Raw genomic sequence first — 18,821 nt, 5'->3', positions numbered from 1 at the left:
TGTCAAATTAAAACATTTATTCAGTAAGTAAGATAAGCTATGGACTGTTTATTCTTATTTATTTTAAATGATAAAACCTGAACAAAAGGTGTGTAATATAGGCACTAGTGGATGGAACCAGAGACAATAGAAAAGCAGGCATTGGACCATATCTGTTGTTACAAATCAACTTAATGTCAAGAGGATGAGAATTCAAATTAAACTTAACTGTAAGCCTCATTTTGTCACATTCCATTAAAACTTACTCTCCATTTTGTATACAAAAAACCTCAACAGCCTTAAAGATTTATCTTAGATCAATGAAGAAACATTACATATGGTCTTTTTTTTGGAGATCAAGGCTTGCTTGGTCGCCCAGGCTGGAATGCAGTGGCGCAATCTCAGCTCACTGCAACCTCTGCCTCCTGGATTCATGTGATTCCTGTGTCTCAGCCTCCTAAGTATCTGGGATTATAGGCACGTGTCACTACGCCTGGCTAATTTTTGTATTTTTAGTAGAGACAGGGTCTCCCTATGTTGTCCAGCTGCCTCAGCCTCCCAAAGTGCTGGGATTACAGGCATGAGCCACCACACCCGGCCTACATGTGGTCATTTGTTACAGCAATTAGATTGTTTTCAAAGAGCATCAAAACAGTACTAGAAGAGATAGAATGAAAAGCAAGTTTTTAAAAACATATTTCCAGTTGTTTGGCTATGCTTCCAGAGATCCAGTATGTATTTTTTGTACACATACAAGAATATGTGACTATATAAGCATGCATATGCACACACATACATTTATGTTTGTTTTTCTGTTTTGCACCTTCCTTTTTCTTAATGCATCTTGAGGTTGTTTCTTAACATTTGAATATTTATAGTTTTTAAACTATTAGTCCCATTTTAAAATATGGCTGAGGCAGTATCCCTGAGCTATAAATGTGTGTATCAGTACTCCAATACAACCTCTAGAAGATATTCATGGCCAAACTAAACTTACTGCTATTACTTAACAGGGAGGCTTAACAGAAAAAGAAAACAATGTTCTCTTTTAAAATTAAACTGAGATTTATTGTAGAGTTGGAGGAAATTATCCCAAGTCAGAGCTTTAATACTAAACAGCTGATAAAACACAAGTTTAAATAAACTAAAAAAATTCCCTGTAACTTGAAAGTCACACTTACCAAAGGCATCTTCTTTTCTTGGAATAAAGAGTATGTGATGGCCACAGACTGTGAAAGTGTGCATACTTTATTTTTTGCTACCAGACTCGTCTCCTGTTCTTCTTGAGGTTCTGTACTTGAAAAGAGGTCTGTCTACAGAATTTTAAATGTAGCACAAATGATCAATAATATCAATATAACAATAGAATATAAATATGATCATTAGCCACTAAGAAAAAAATAAACACACGTTAAACCTATAAGCAACAAATAATTCCCTTTTTATGGGGAGCTCAAAAAGAAGTTGGATTTTTAATGTATTGATTTAAAAAGGTAAAATAATGCTAGAGCACACAAATTTAATTTTTAACAAAACATTTGTAATAACAAACATTTCCTAGTCTTCTCTTTAACCAATAAGCAGGACTAAAAAAAGGAAGCATAATGTGAACCACTCTGTCTTTAAGTAAGTCCCCAATCCCTGGAAGTGAATATTGAATGAATGAATGAATGAATGAATGAACGAACGAACAAACAGAATCACTATTCGATTTTAGGTACTATAACCACTAATATATCATAACGAAATACATCATAACACTCTCTCTACACATCTAATTTTAAATGATACACCCCAACTAGAAATCTAAGTATTCTATAAAATCTTAAATATGGTCCCTTAAGAAATGTTTAAAAGAAAAAATGGGGAACGATTGAAAACCAAGATTAATGAAAAAATAATGGAATCTTTTTAAAGGCTGAAATAAAGGTAAAGAGATAGACAACTTTTTTTTTTAACTACACATAAAAGGTAGATTAAAACAACATACTATAGCCATAATAAAATCTGTAACAAACTAAATTAATAATTTAAAGAAGTGCCTCGTCTCTTGATGAATGCTATTGGTATCATTTTTATAAGGTTATTTATCATGTGGTCTACTCTACTATGTATACATATGTGAGTAAACGTATCTATGAGCTTTTCTTTTGGAAAGAAATTCATTTTTTGTTTCCATACTCTGTTATTAGGGAGTTTAAGAAATTTATTAGTTGAGTATTAATTTACTGCTTGGTGAGAAACATAAACGTTTCTGTTTTACTTTTTACATGCTATATAGATGATGCCTAATGTTAGAATTTGAATTATCTGACCCAAGGCAATAAAACATGCTTGCCAAACCTTTTGGGGGATTACATTTTATATCGGGAAGAATCTCAGAGCTAAACTCTCACATCAACACAAAAGACAATTTCAATCAAATAACCCTAGCAGCGGAGATTTCATGTTCTGAGCATATGGTGGGCCTAATAAAACACTCCCAGGTGTTACATGCTTCTGTTTCTCTTTTACAGTTTCAGAATAGCTGCATTTTGCAATCTGTAGAAATCCTATCAAGACAAAATATGTATTTACTGAGGAAGCATTGTTAGCTCTTCAGACTGGTCACCCCACTATGGCGACGCCATGGTCTAGGCCAGCATTTCAGTCCTCATCCATGCAATCTCAAAAGTCTAATGTATCTTATCACAGGGTAGTTGAGTTGTGGGGAGTAGAGTTGCACTACCCATCTATTGAACTTGGTTTTATGTGTATGTGTGTATAAATATCAGTGTATATATTAGAAAGCAAATTCATTAACTTATGAGGCATACAACTGGACAGTTTCACTTGCCCCAACCACTATGTTCTGTCCTATAGAAGAGTTATATAGGAAGCCAGCTCACCTGAAAGTTATATAGGAAGCCAGCTCACCTGAAAGTTTGAGAATATAACAAAGACGCTTTTTTTTTTTTTTCCTATCACTCAAGCTGGAGTATTGTGGCATAATGATGGCTCACTGCAGCCTCAAATCCCTGGGCTCAAGCAATCCTCCTGCCTAAGCATCTTAAGTAGCTGGGATTACAGGGTAACACCACCATGCCTGGCTAATTTTAAAAAATTGTTTTTGTAGAGGTGGGGTCTTGCTATGTTGCCCAGGTTGTTTTCTAACTCCTGGCCTCAGGCAGCCTGCCTGCCTTGGCCTGCCAAAGTGCTGGGATTACAGGCATGAGGGATTGCACCTCGCCATAAGGTAACTTCTGATAGTGCCTTAAGTAGTCTCTTAACAAAGATTAAGTTCAGGCATTCTCCTTGCCAATTAAACTATAATATTCAAATCTAGTTAGTGAAAATGTCTTTTTATCTAAAGAGTGCTTAGGTAAGCTTTGCCAACTTTCGTCCTTATTGCCTTTTCTATTTATATCTTCCTATAATTGACCACTCATCTTTTTTTTTAAGGTTTATTGTGGGATATATCAAACACATAACACAAGTCGAGAGAGTAAGATGGGCATCACCCAGTTTCAGCAACTGTCATTCATAGCCAATCTTATTTCATGAACACCCGTAAGGTATTTTCTAACTACCCTGCCCTTACCCCTGGATTTTTTTAAATAAATAATATTTGTACATATTTATGCCATATAGGTTCATACAGTCTTTTTTATTTTTTTTTTGACATGGAATCTCGCTCTGTCGCCCAGGCTGGAGTGTAGTGGTGCAATCTCAGCTCACTGCAATCTCCACCTCTCGGCTTCATGCCATTCTCCTGCTTCAACTTCCCGAGTAGCTGGGACTACAGTATGATTTGATTAGATTTTTGCTTACTAGAATCACATTGTAGCCCTCCCTTCCTAAGAGTATTATTTCAGATTACTTTGCCAAGTATTTTGGATATCCCTAAACCCTTTAATTGTACATTTGTGGATTGTATCATTACTTTGTTCCATAAATTCTCAAAATTCTCAAAAAATGTATTTATATAAAAATATTTTAGCATATTTTTCCTAACTGGCCATCTTAATGCGTTTAATATATGTGTCATATTTGTAATTTTTAATGTGTATTGTGATAGCAAGAAATTTTACTTCAAAATTTAAAAAATATATTAAAGGCTAATGAAACTCATGAATAACAAAACTTGCTTAATAAACATTAAAGTTGACATTTTAAAATATAAATGATTTCAATTTGCAGAATAACCCAAGTATAATTTCTAATCACAGAAATTAGCAGTCATCTTCTCTATCCAGAAGGTTCATAAAGGTTTCATACCTATCCCTTGAGGAATTTACCTTTTCCCCTACTTCAGTTTCCTCTCCTGAAGGGGAGTTAGGAGAGATCATTCATTCATTATTCAATAATATCACTAATTCATGAAAGAAGATACTACTGTCAAGTGTCCAAAGAGAGGGAACTTACTCAATTACCACTGGTAGGTATGATATCCTTTCCTGAACCATTAAGACATTATCATTTCATTTCTAAAAACTCAGTAAGAACTAAGAATTTTCACATGATGTCTTATATAACAGTATGAAAAAGAAAATTTAAAGTTGCCAAAGATATTCTATATCAAAAGAGGGAAATGCTACATTCAAAAAGCAGAAGGGTTTTCTACTTATAGTTAGAGAAAGATTTTTCTAAAGTAGGATCCAACTGTGCCTGCCCAAAGCTTCCAGGAGCTTCTTGGAAGTAAAAAATAATCCCTTAATATTGCCTTGAATGTGTTTAACTCGTTCAACGTTTTATACTTATCCCATGTCTTCTACTTTTCTAATGTCATCTGTTGTTTCCCGGATGTGGGGGAGGAAGTGTCATTTCCGTTGTGTAGCTGAGGAAATGGAGACCCAAGGAAATTAAAGGACATGTTCAGGTTCACCAGGTGAACAACTGTAAGGAAGAATTAAAGTCCTGATTCTGAGACTCCAAGTCCAGTAGTCTCCCCTCTATCCCCCACTGCCTCACCTTCTGCAGAGTACACACGATAGAGTCTGCTACGTGGAGTTTAGAGAAAATCCCAAATGATCTTTCTGGAAATGGTCACTTATGGCAGAACAGGCAACAGTAAAAGGATATGAAGGAAACACTATTAAAACTGAAAAGAATAATATGAAATCCACTTACTATCAAAAGACAGCATTACTGGAAGGGGAGCGAGATTAGAGAATATGCTAAACCAAAAGCAAGTGGCTGAGCTCCGGACCAACTCATAGCAAGGATAACTTTCCAGCTTTAATTTCCAACTACCACATTTGAATGTAAAATTGTAATTTATCAACCTAAAATAATGTTTCCAATTTAAAAACAAAACCTCCCAATGAAATAGAAAGACATCAGCAGCCTGGATAAATACTTTTTAGTATCGTCTTTAAAAGTAGATAACCGACATGTTTTTACGACAGATTGACTGTAAAAACAATCTAAATTCATTTTCTAAGTGTCCAGTATGGAAATGCAAAGAAAGTGAGAAAATGTTGCTTCTGAAGGGTACTTTTGAAATGGTTACAAAAAATGCTTATTCTCTAAGAGCTCCTGCAAACCACAGTATTTTACCTGAACACTATTTGTATGGCAGAAATGTTTGATGACTTCCAACAGAGGGGCCAGCATGACAGCTTTGCCTTCAGAAACACCATCAATCCTTTTTACGTTTTCAGCCATAGTTGGTCTGTATTTAATAACAATAAAAAGGTCAAGAAACCACTGAAATAGTATCACTCCAGCAATACAGCTGATGTTCAGCTTCATAATGATTCTCTAAATGTATAGTTTTTCCAACAACCAAAACAATGTATAATACAACTAATCATGTTTTATAATTTCTTTCTTTGCTTACCACCATTTAAAGACTTGTGCTTTTACCAACTTATGAATAAAAACACTATTGTCCCCATCACCACAAAAACACACTGTTAACTGGTAAACAGGACATTGTCATAAAGGAACAGGTTAACATATCAAATATTCATTTTATTACTGATTTTATTATTATCTTTATAGCCATGAAAAGTATGAGGCTCTAACTGGGAACAACTAAGAGGCTAAGAAAATCTCAAAAGAAAGTCTCATTCATTATTTTCTTCTACAAAGTGTTTACCTGTAACAGTATATCCGCCAATTCCTTCAGACTTTTAGCTCAGTATTTCTTATTGTGTCCAATATCCAAGAACACATTCGATGCCCTCCTTCCTTCTAAAAATCTGCCGATCTAATGATTACTCCTTTTCATTAAATATCTCCTCTGGGCCAGGCGTGATGGCTCATGCCTGTAATCCCAACACTTTGGGAGGCCAGGGCAGGTGGATTGCCTGAGCTCAGGAGTTCAAGACCAGCCTGGACAACACAGTGAAACCTCATCTCCACTAAAATACAAAAAATTAGCCGGGGGTGGCGGCGCACACCTGTGGTCCCAGCTATTCTGGAGGCTGAGGCAGGAGAATTGCTTGAACCCAGGAGGCAGAGGTTGCAGTGAGCCGAGATTGTGCCACTGCACTCCAGCGTAGGTGATAGAGTGAGACTCAGTCACCAAAAAAAAAAAAAAAAAAAATCCTGAATAGTAAAGTATGGTCTTAGAATACTTATTAACAACAGAATTAGTGTCAGATATAGCACTGTGTAATGTCATTAGAAAATTCTGCACTCAAGTAATATCTATTGGATGCAATTTAGTGACAGAAACAATTTTTTTTTTAAATTATACTTTAAGTTCTAGGGTACACATGCACAATGTGCAGGTTTGTTACATATGTATACATGACAAAAACAATTTTTTAAAAGGAAGCAAAAGATGAATACAATTACCAAGCAACTATTCTTGGGAAATAACTTCTTCTAAATGTTTAATGATCACCTCGTGTTTACGAGGCATTGTGCTAGGTGCTATGGGAGACACACAAAAAGATGAGGAGCTAATATCTTTATTCGGAGTTTAAAATCTAGAAGATATAATAATACACGTTTACCACTAATTACAAAAAACTGTAATATAGCATTGTGTGGTAAGTGCCAGAGAAGCATCTTTCGAATTCATCTGAAAGTCCTCTATGAATTCAAGAGAGAGGAATTACTTCGCCGATAAGATCATGAAATACCTTCTCATAGTCTTTATAGTAATAAAGCGAGATCTTAAAGAATTTCTTAAAAGGAGTTTTGAGGAATCAAGGAAACTACAAGGAGAAGCAACACTGTAAATAAATATATGGAAGTTGAAAACGGGTCTTCAACAAGTGGTAAACAATCCAGGTAAGATAAACCATTTCAAATTCTGTAACTTAGACAGAAAAGTAAGTTCATAAATGGAAGGCCTTGAATTCCAAGCTAGAAAGAAACCATTTAAGCAGAAGTAAGACATGATAAAGGAAGATTTAGTTTGGTACTCATATACTGGATGAAACAGAGAGAGAGAATGAAGGGTTAATAGTTAAGAGGCTTCTGCAACATGCCAAGGGAAAACAGTCAGAACTCATGTGGTGTCATTAAGAAGGAGGAGGAAGGCACAGACAGGCAACAAGGAACCCGTTTTACAAAAGGTATGAAAAGTATTTAAATAAGAAAAAGAGGTCAGGCACAGTGGTTTACACCTGTAGTGCCAGCACTTTGGAGACTGAGGCGAGAAGATTGCCTGAGCTTAGGAGTTGGAGACCAGCCTGGGCAATATGACAAAACCCTGTCTGTACAAAATATACAAATATTAGCTGAGCAGGGTGGCATGTTCTGTAGTCCCAGCTACTCGGGAGGCTGAGGTGGGAGGATAGCTTGAGCCCAGGAGGTCAAGGCTGCAGTGAGCAGTGATCACACCACTATACTCCTGGGCAACAGAGTGAGACCTGTCTTCAGAAAAAAAGGAAGAAGAAGAAGAAAGAAGAAGGAGGAGGAGAAGGAGGAGGAGAAGGAGGAGGAGGAGGAGGGAGAAGAAGGAGGAGGAGAAGGAGGAGAAGAAGGAGGGAGAAGAGAGAAGAAGAGAAGAAGAAGAAGAGGAGGAGGAGAGGAGGAGGAGGAGAAGAAGAAGGAGGAGAAGGAGAAGAATAAAAAGAAGGAGGAGGAGGAGAAGAAGGAGGAGGAGAAAAAGGAGGAGAAGGAGGAGGAGAAGGAGGAGAAGAAGGAGGAGAAGAAGGAGGGAGACGAACGAGGGAGACGAAGGAGGGAGACGAAGGAGGGAGAAGAAGGAGGGAGAAGAGAGAAGGGAGAAGAGAGAAGAGAGAAGGGAGAAGGGAGAAGAGAGAAGAAGAAGAGGAAGAGGAAGAAAGAGAGAGAGAGAGAGAGAGAAAGAAAGAAAGAAGAAAGAAAGAAAAAGAAAGAAAGAAAGAAAGAAAGAAAGAAAGAAAGAAAGAAGAGGAGGAGGAAGAGGAAGAGGTTTTATATTGGAGGAGAGAAAATTCAGATCAGAGGTTTTAAGCATTAGGAACCTCTGACTAGGAATGTGATGGTATGATAATCAAAAAGAATCCAAAAAGAGGAATTTCGGCATTTGGATAAAATGCAGGGTGGGTAGATAATGAGTTAGATTTTACATATATTGAATATGATTGCTGAAAACGTAATTGGTTTTTATTCATATAGAAATGTGGTACTAAAGCTTGGCAAAGAGATAAGCATCGCAGCAGGGAGAATTTGAGTCACCTCCCAGATGTGACAGTGGAAGCTATGGTCATATTATCAACTTAGATAAATTTTGTTAGAAGGAAATAAATGAGAACACATGCAAAAGACAGTTTACCTCATTTTGGCCATATCCACCAGTATCTTGTTTGTTGCCAGAATAGCTGGGGGAACATCCATTTTATTGGCATGTTTCTGCCTAGCTTCTACCAATTTGCCATATAACATAGTCTGAACAAAAAACAAAGAAACAACTCAATACTTTTAAAAATGTACTTAAAAGATCTAGTCCTTTATTTTTAGAGCTTCAGATACCACATTTTTCCTTTGTATGAATATAAACTGAAATATAAACTCAGATTCTTAGCTTAAGAACAATTTTTAAAATACTGGCAAAATACAGAATTTTAAGCATGCATAGAATCATAACTACCCTATCATAAACTAATTATCTTTTTACAAAAGCCTTACCTGAGTCTCCTGCTCTTGTGCCGAAATAACAGGTTCTGAGGAACTGTAAGATTTTTCTGGTGACTGCACCATGATACTAAAATATTTAAAAGAAAATAAATAATAAAAGCTTTTCTTTCTCCTCATTTACTTTCTATTTCATCCCCTAAATGAGAATGTCTTTCCAAATCAGTACTAACATTTACTCTTCATGATACCAGTAATTTGTTATTTAAATGACAACAGCCTAGATTTTAAAAATTTTGGATCAAATACATTCATTATAATGGCAAAGTTAACATTGTAATTTGAGTTCATCACAAAATTGGTGTGTTTTAAAAAGAGCATTTGTCCCATTCTCTTCCTCAACCAACTGCTTTTGAAAAAAAATACGACACGTTAACATCTTTCAACTTACTGGGATACAACAGGTTTTAACCAAGATTTCTTAACCTACTGGGATACAATTTATGATCCTTGTTATAACATCATAGATTTTTCACTGGTGGGGAGTAAGAAACAAGAAGAGAACAAGAAGCACTCTTAGAAATTAAAAATTTGATGACTAAAATTAAAATGTCACTAATGGACTTAAAGTGATCAGGCCCAAAAATGTTGTTGTGATGGGGTTTCTTTAGCAAGTTCTTGTTTAAATTATCATTTATTTGATGAGTGAAGTTTTTAACATGCTTTGCTGTGTGAAATTTTAAAAAGGGATGTTTTTCCAGACTGGAACAATAAATGTCGCTGTGCAGTTAAAAAAAAAAAAAAAAAAAAAAGTCACTAGGTGGGAGGGGATAAAAGTCAAGCAACACTCCAAATGAGTAAACAAACAATGAGAGAATGAAATAGGAAAAAAGAAAATTAGTAAAAGGAACACTAAAAACCAAGAAAAAAACACAAAGACAATCACTAACACGAGGAAAAAAATAAAGGTAGTGGGTGGTCATAATAACATGGTTGGGTTAGTAGTATGTATATAATATTTGCGTAGTTATAATAATATAAACACAATATTATCATATTGTTATTATATTTAAAAATATATAAATGAATTATTAATACGATGAATATAATTATATTGAAGGAGGAATGAAAGAGGGGAAATCTACCGTGATAGGAGGTGAGTAGAAAATTTCTAAAATTGTTAAGTCAAAAAAATAGTATTCTAAGCATGTAATTCAGAAATAAAAAGGCACACGCTAGAGAAATCAGCTGAAAGATTTAAAGATGACAGCCTCCATGAACAACAGCAAAGTGAGTGTGGGTTGGTATGCTTGTCATAAGCCATTAATTTCCAATTAACTTATTAAATCAAGTATAGGTATTATTTTAAGGAAAATTTCAATACATTTTAAAATAATACCTATTGATATATAAGCATCCTGCTGCTCACTTCTGTACACTAAGCCCATATATTTAAATTAATTTCTGGACTATTCCACAGGTATCCCAAACTCAGTATGTCTATCACTAAACTCTTGATTTTAATGAGAATCGACTTCTTCCAAATTCCTATTAATATTGATATTTTTACCTACTCTCATGAATCACAAATATTCTTCACAACATCCAAAATAGAGAATATTTTCCAGAAGGTTTTCTGGAAAACCTCTTAAAAACTTTTCTCTGATAATCACTATCTATGGAAGCTAAAGCATTACAAAATGTATTTCTTCAATAACAATACTTGAAAAGTTAATATACTTCTTGATCCATGAGCTACAGAATGGATGTTGAGTTAGCAGGCATGAAGACAACATTAATCTCCTTGTATGTCTCCATTGCGGCTCTTGGTGTCTAAGTGTTGTCAACGAGAGCAGTAATATTTTGAAAGGAATCTTTTGTCTAAGCAGGTTTCAACAATGGGCTTAAAGTATTCAGTAAGCCATGCTTTAAAGAGGTATCATCAAGACTTTGTCGTTACATGTATGTAGCACAGGCAGAGTAGACATAGCATAATTCTTAAGGGCCTTAGGATTTTCAGAATGTTAAATGAGCATTGGCTTCGACTTAAAGTCACCAGCTGTATCAGCCTCTAACAAGACAGTCAGCTTGTCCTTTGAAGCTTTGAAGCCAGGCACTGACTTCTCTCGAGCTATGAAAGTACTAGACAGCTTCTTCTTCTGGTAGAAGTATTTGGTCTACATTCAAAGTCTGTAAGTGCAGGTACCTTCATCGACGATCTTAGCTAGATCTTCTGGATAACTTGCTACAGCTTCTATACCAGCACTTGCTGTTTCACTTTGCACTTTTATGTTATGGAGATGGCTTCTTTCCTTAAACCTCATGAACCAACCTCTGCTGGCCTCAAACTTTTATTCTGCAGCTTCCTCACCTCTCTCAGTTTTCAGAGAATTGAAGAGAGTTAGGGCTTTGGTCTGGATTAGGCTTTGGCTCAAGGGAATGTTGTGGCTGGTTTGATCTCCTATAAAGACCACTAAAACTGTCTCCATATCAGCAAAAAGGTTGCTTTGCTTTCCTATCATTGGTGTATTGACTGGGGTAGCATTTTTAATTTCCCTCAGGATCTTTTGCCTTTGGAAACTACTGGGTGCAAGAGGCCTAGCTTTTGGCCTATCTCAGTTTTTAAAATGGCTTCCTCACTAAGCTTAATCATTTTTAGCTTTTGATTTAAAGTGAGAGACATGTGAATCTTCCTTTCACTTAAACACTTAGAGATGGGCCAGGTGCAGCGGCTCACACCTGTAATCCCAGCACTTCGGGAGGCCAAGGCGGGGGATCACTTGAGGTCAGGAATTTAAGACCAGTCTGGCCAACATGGCAAAACCCCATCTCTACTAAAAATGCAAAAATTAGCCAGGCATGGTGGCAAGCATCTGTAGTCCCAGCTACTCAGGAAGCTGAGACAGGAGAATCGCTTGAATCCGGGAGGTGGAGGTTGCAGTGAGCTGACATTGCGCCGCTGCACTCCAGCCTGAACGGCAGAGTGAGACTCAGTCTTGAGAAAACAAACAAACAAACAAACACTTAGAGACTATTACAGAGTTATTAATTGGCCTAATTTCAATTTTGTTGTGTCTCAGGGAACAGGGAAGCCCAAGGAGAGGGAGAGAAATGGTGAATGGCCGGTCAATGCAGCAGTCAGAACTCATATAACACTTACTAAGTTTGCTGCCTTATGTGGGCATGGTTAATAGTACCCCAGGACAATTAAAATAGTAACATCAAAGATCACACCAATCATAGATCACTCTAATAGATATGATATAATAATGAAAATGTTAGAAATATTGCAACAACTACCAAAATATAACACAAAGCCATGACAACAGGACACGCTGTTGGAAAATGGGGCTAACACGATCTGTTTGGCGCAGGGTTGCCACAAACCTTCAATTTATAAGAAATGCAATACCTGCAAGTCACAATAAAGCAAGGCACAATAAAACAAAGTAGGCCTGTATATATTTCACACAAATAAAAATAAATGGTGTCCTGATGCTAGAGGTAGGCAAATATAGATTTGAAAGCCAGTTCGGCCATTAGCTGTAAGCTCTTGAACAAGTTAGTCAACTTCCTAACCCTTGGTATCTTCAACTATAAAATGGCGATAAATAATAACAGCTGTTAGGCTCTTGTAGGAATTAAATGAGATATCACATATAAAGCTCTCAGCATTTAACATAATGCCTGACAAACAGTAATATCCAAGAAGTGTTAGCTATTAAATTAACATTATTATTTTGTAGCTCACTTTGATCATTCTAATACTGAAAGGCTTATTTTTAAATTTAACTTCCTTTTGCCAATGAAATAGCCCAACATCTGACAGTCCTTTCTCTTTAGAAAAAAAGTACTCATAAAGTAAGTATAGAACATAGAAATATGGAACTCTGTACCTTTTTTTAGAAATGTTACTCCCAGAAGAAACCTTATCACATGGTTTGTAAGAATATAACTTCTCCAAGTTAGACTGCATTTAAACATATAAAGGTCCATTAAAAAAAGAAGTTTCAAAAACCTTTTAAATGTGAAGAAAATAAGAAACAAAAATCTCACAATCACAATTTTTTCTTTGTATAATCAAGCCATCAAATAAATCACCTGAGAATAACCTCCTAAATTATCCGTTTCTAAAGTTCTAAAGGTAGTTAGAAACGCAATCCAATGTCTTATCCCTCCCAAAACTATAGAAAATAAATCATCAAAAGAATGCTCTAAGATATAGCAAGTGCCAAAGTTATAAAAACAATTCAATTACATTCTGCATACTTCAATAAAGCAGAAAAGGTTCACCAGAAAATGTAATTCACTATACTTGCCTATTATTCCAGTGTTCTGATCAGCTGAAGTCTGCCACTGGATTAGTATTTAATCTGTAATAGTTATCTAAGATCTTAGATCAAAAAAAGCAAGAAAGTATGTGAGTTTAAGTGTGTGTGTGTGTGTGTGTGTGACACAGAAAGAGAGAGAGAATGTATGTGTGTGTGTGTGTGTAGCTTTAGTAAGAACACTTAGGAATCAGGCTTATTTTTTGATCAACTATAAGTATTATAACGTGTGAACACTCTAAGCCAAATGAGTTAGAACATAGTTAAAAGAACCCAAATAAATTCCTTTCTCAAATACTTCCAATTCTTTATTAGCCCCAGAAATTATATACCACATATTTTAGTCTGTTCACATCACTTCTCTTGCCAAATTTTATGTTTTGTTATATATGCAATTTTCTCTTTAGAAGGAAATTAAAATATAAAATTTTAAATAGAAGTTGAATCAATAAAGAATGAAATATATAGGAACAATTTATTTAAAACAAACCTTCTCTGCAGTTAATTCAACTGGTACTTGATTATAAGAATGCTCTTTGGTGCCTGAAGATACAGTTCTTGAGCTGAAAAATAATAAAATTAAATTATCTCAAATGTTAAGATGCAAGTATCTAATTCATGAATCATCATACTCCACTCTCAGAAAGATGAATAAGATATTACCCTTTTAGAACCGGCGATTTTTAAAATGGACTTTTTTCCAGAAAAAGCTCTAGAAGCTTTAAAAAGTTTGAAAGAGAAAACTCACAAGTGATCAATGCATGTAAAGGTATAAAAGAGTAAGCAACAAATGTATTCCCTCCCTTTCCACTTCTACATGTGAGAAGTAAATACAATATATGGATTCCTCAGCAATGATTTCAATACTGCTTCTTTAATCAATGAAAAAGAAGCTTTCTAAATACCATGGTCAGCTACTTCCTATCAACCAAGAAAGTGTTCTGGCTGGGAGCAGTGGATCATGACTGCAATCCCAGTAGTTTGGGAGGCTGAGGTAGGAGGATCACTTGAGCTCAGGAGTTCAAGATCAGCCTAGGAAGCACAAGAAGACCCTGTCTCTATACAAAAAATTAAAATATATTAGCTGGGCATAGTAGTGTATGTCTATAGTCCCGGCTACTCAGGCGGCTGAGGATTACTTGGGCCCAAGAGATCGAGGCTGCAGTGAGCTATGATCGCACCACTGCACTCCAGCTTGAGAGACACAGAGAGACCCTGTCTCTTAAAAAAGAAAAGTGCTCTATGACTTATCCTTTCCTCACAGATCCCTTCCCCCCAAACTGACTAAAACAGGCATACAAAAACAAACAGGTAATTCATTTTACTTGTGAGAGGCCTATAAACTGGTGTAATTTGAAACATAAATAGCAACAAAAAACCCAGAAGTTACAAGAAAAAAACTGAAAAATGAACCTAGGCAGAAGAAACTTCTTTGGACACAATTCTTCATTAGCTTGAAGGATGAGGCTCTGAGATTCTTCATTAGCTTTACAAAGCCAATCTCTACCCTATTAAAAGCAAAAAGGATCTTTTTATACAGAGTGGGAAACAAAATTAAGTCGAACAGGCAGACTCCTATACTGTTTACCTTTTTCGTAAGGGTGCAAATCTTTATAAATTTGTTAAACCCAGGAACTTCTACCAAGAAGCCCTCAATGATGAGCTGACGGGAAAAAGCCTTCCACCAACTCTCTGTTTGATCCTTGCCAGTGCCAAACAAACTGTGCCTGCGATATTGATCTCCAAGACGCTGAGAATTCTGAAATTAAAATAAAATCAGTATCTAAAAATGCTAATTTAAACATACAGGTTAAGTAAAACACAGACTTGTCTATTGATTCTTTGGATTTACACTAAATTTCAACTTTAAAAACATACAAAAATGTTATACCCACCGTGCTCATGCTGAACACTCAACTCACAAATAATTATCAAAATAATGTTCCTTTTGTGTCTTAAATAATGGGAGGAAATTTCACATATAATTCAGATGCATTTCCCAGTGTATCGGTTTGGATATGTGTTTGGAACACTTAGCTTTTGTTATTTAGACCTCTTAGCAAACTCATGTTATTGTTTGAAACAGTGATCAAAATCCTACAGTTCAAGACTAGAACCATGAGAATTACATAAAACGCAATGTGTCATGCCTGTAATTCCAGCACTTTGGGAGGCCAAGGGTGGCGGATCACAAGGTCAGGAGATCGAGACCATCCTGGCTAACATGGTGAAACCCCGTCTCTACTAAAAATACAAAAAAGTAGCTGGGTGTAGTGGCAGGCGCCTGTAGTCCCAGCTGCTCAGGAGGCTGAGGCAGGAGAATGGCGTGAATCTGGGAGGTGGAGCTTGCAGTGAGCCAAGATCACGCCACTGCACTCCAGCCTGGGTGACACAGCAAGACTCCATCTCAAAAACCAAACAAACAAAAAAAAGCAATGCAAACCAATAGCTACTCATCCATGAGTACAGTGCAACAACTCACAGCTTCCAATGCATTTTTGTTTTTACTGTGCTTTCGCATATGATACACTGTAAAGTTTACTTAATCATTTATAATTTAGCTGCTTCACTGAGATAGACCAGGAAAAGCAGGTGCATGCTAAATAGCTGATGGTTTTGACGTATGTTTTCCTAAGTGAAGGGAGAATTCCTATGGGAGGCTCTTCACAGCCATCAAGTTCTAGAAATGTTAAGAAAGCTAGTCTGTCATATGCAATTCTGTTTTCCTCTAACAGAGAGACCACTCTAGCTTTCACTCCCTATAAAAGTACTTTTTCATTCACTTTGTCCTCTTACTGCCTCTTTCATTCATCCTACATTTAAATACTACTTTTAAATATATATATACAAGTTTATGGGCCAGGCACAGTGGTTCATGCCTATAATCCCAACACTTTGGGAGGATCACTTAAGCTCAGGAGTTCAAGAGCATCCTGGGCAACACAGTGAGTCCCCTATCTCTACAAAAAATAAAAAATAAAAAATTAGCAAAGTGTAGTGGTGTGTACCTGTTGTCCCAGCTACTCAGGAGGCTGAAGCAGGAGCTGAGGCAGGAGAATCATTTGAGCTCAGGAGATCAAGACTGCAGTGAGCTATGATGACACCACTGCACTCCAGACTGAGCAACAGAGTGAGACTCTGTCTCAAAAACAAAAACAAAAAAACCAAAGGAAGTATACAAACATACAACTTTATGGAAAATTACTCTTATTTAATGTTATTTGTGGTGAATGTGGCTGACTGTAATTCAAGGGTCATTCTACCTTCCATCCACTATGAATTCTTCCAATGCAGAATCTGAGACAGTACAAATACTAGTTCTCAAACTCCCTTTCAGCTAGGGTTCTGCGTTCTATATATTTGCATGACAAGTATAAGCGGGAAGTGAGGCCAAGGCTATTCCTCTGCTGTTTCTGCTGGCATGCATGATTGTGGAGGTATTTAATTTTTATAAGAAAGTATAAGCAAAGAACCCAGCACACAACGACATGCTTCGTAAGTATCAACAGGCACCATTTTGTGGTTACAAATTATAGCAGGTTCATGCTGGTTTGCAGGGCATGCAAAGGTAGGACCTTCCTGATTATTACAGCTTCCTACTCAATGCAGTTTGGGGTTAAGTGCTGTAGTGGAAGCTTCCCAAGTCGACAGATGGCTTCTTGATCACAGAAGAGGCCACAGTTTCCTTGGTGAACTATTTTACAGTGGAACCTTGTCAACAATATTATAAGCCATTTAATACCGAGTAATAAATACCTTTCTGCTTAAATTCACTAGAATGATTATGAGCAATTTAAATTTCTATATAAAAATGCAATCTAAAATTTTAGAAAAAGGCAGACCATAACTCAACATTTTTACATTTCATATATACCCTAACAAAAGTTTAATAGTCAATTAAAAATCCAGGGATCAAAATTAAAAGAATATATAAAATGAGTTGCAGCAAACTTAACTAAGGCAACTATAGGGCTATTACAAACATACTGGTTTTACTGAATTGATGAAAACATTATGATTACAGGTTTATCTTTTGGAATGTTAAAAATGCGAATACAAGCCTTCTAAAACAGAACAAGAACGACATACTTAAATGTAAACATACATTGCTTTAATCTCTGAGAATCTTCCCAAGTATATGAATGAAAACAAAAATAAATCACATCATAAATATTAACATGCTTATGTCATTTACTACTATTTCTAAGGTACAGATTTGCCAAAAAATAGGCTAAATAAGGGTGATCTTTCACAAAAAGCTAGGATGAAATTAGGTAAAGCAGGGTAAGTTCTCAACAGAGACAAATAGAGCAGTGCCTATATATTGGATTTAAAACATAGGCTTCTGATAGGCATAGTTAAGAGAATCTGTACCATACTCTCCTAAATCTTAACAATAAAAATAGAATAGACTTTTTTAATAGCTAAGGAATGAATTTTAGTGTCCTGATGATTCTATTTATTAAAATATGACCAGAACAAGATTTAGAGAAATATAAACACCCAGGTACAATCTGGCACTTTCTTCCTTGTTAACAAGTCCGGTCTGTGCTAACCCTGACTTAGGGTTGATTTGAGTAGAATGTTTAAAAGTCAAACATATGTAGCATAAACAAGTCTAGAGATCGAATGTATGACATGAGAATTACAGTTAATACAAACGTACTGTATTTGGGATTCCTGCTAAATGAGTAGATTTCAGCTGCTTTTGCCACAAAAACAAAAAAATGGTTAACAATATAAGATGATGGATATGTTAGTTTCATTATAGTAATCATTTTACTATATATAGGTAACCTGTAACATTATATTGTATACTTTAAATATACATAATATAATTTATTTTTATAAGTAAAATAAGATAAAACATCATAGAATTTCAGAGCTGGAGGGAATGCTGGAGCTCTTTGACCAATCTTGTCATTTTTACCCATATTGTTAACAAATTATCAGAGGTTCAAAGACGTTAAATGGTAGTCTGTCTCACTGTGTACCTATACTAAAGCTAGGACTAGAACACAGGCCTCCAGATGACTAGTTCTAATTTTTTTTTTTTTTTTGAGACAGGGTCTCTCTTTGTCACCCAAGCTGGAGTACAGATGTGTCATCATAGCTCACCGTAGCCTCAATCTCCTGGACTCAAGGATCCTCCCACCTCAGCATCCCAAGTAGCTGAGACTACAGATGTATTCCACGATGCCCGCTAATATTTTTTAAATTGTTTTTGTAGAGATGGGGTCTCGCTATGTGGCCTAGACTGGTCTTGAACTCCTGGGCTTGAGAGATCCTCATGCCTCAGTCTCCCAAAGTGCTGGGATTACAGGCATAAAAGCTAATTTTTTCTTATTATACCACATGCATGCAGAAGCACCCACACGTACCGCCCCCCACACCCAATATACATACATGTGGGGGCTCTTGAGCTACATTAACCTGCATTCAAGCCATAGCTCTGGCAAATTACTTATCTTCTATTTTCTCATCTAATATGCATATATATTCATTTTTATCTCT

General features: G+C 36.1%; 1 protein-coding gene across 9 annotated transcripts in view; it reads right to left on the bottom strand.

Annotated features, from left to right (window-relative positions):
• Nucleotides 1–18,821, bottom strand: part of WRN (WRN RecQ like helicase) — a 144,096-nt gene that overhangs the window by 18,054 nt on the left and 107,221 nt on the right. For 7 of the 9 annotated variants that reach the window (XM_033230369.1, XM_033230424.1, XM_033230414.1 and 4 more), the window contains 8 exons: nucleotides 14,896–15,066; nucleotides 14,721–14,815; nucleotides 13,798–13,870; nucleotides 12,876–12,952; nucleotides 9,034–9,109; nucleotides 8,681–8,793; nucleotides 5,518–5,632; nucleotides 1,161–1,292 (listed from right to left, as the gene is read on the bottom strand). In XM_033230369.1, the coding sequence (XP_033086260.1) occupies nucleotides 1,161–1,292; nucleotides 5,518–5,632; nucleotides 8,681–8,793; nucleotides 9,034–9,109; nucleotides 12,876–12,952; nucleotides 13,798–13,870; nucleotides 14,721–14,815; nucleotides 14,896–15,066 (852 nt within the window). Of the gene's footprint in view, nucleotides 1–1,160; nucleotides 1,293–3,386; nucleotides 4,855–5,517; nucleotides 5,633–8,680; nucleotides 8,794–9,033; nucleotides 9,110–12,875; nucleotides 12,953–13,797; nucleotides 13,871–14,720; nucleotides 14,816–14,895; nucleotides 15,067–18,821 lie in introns of those variants that run through there. The other 2 variants (XM_033230434.1, XM_033230444.1) reach the window with 2 other exon arrangements.

This window comes from Trachypithecus francoisi, unplaced genomic scaffold (assembly GCF_009764315.1).
Source record: "Trachypithecus francoisi isolate TF-2019V2 unplaced genomic scaffold, Tfra_2.0 Contig01440, whole genome shotgun sequence".
Taxonomy (NCBI): domain Eukaryota; kingdom Metazoa; phylum Chordata; class Mammalia; order Primates; family Cercopithecidae; genus Trachypithecus; species Trachypithecus francoisi.
Note: the sequence above shows the minus strand (reverse complement) of the source record. Positions and strands in the feature narration are given on the sequence as shown.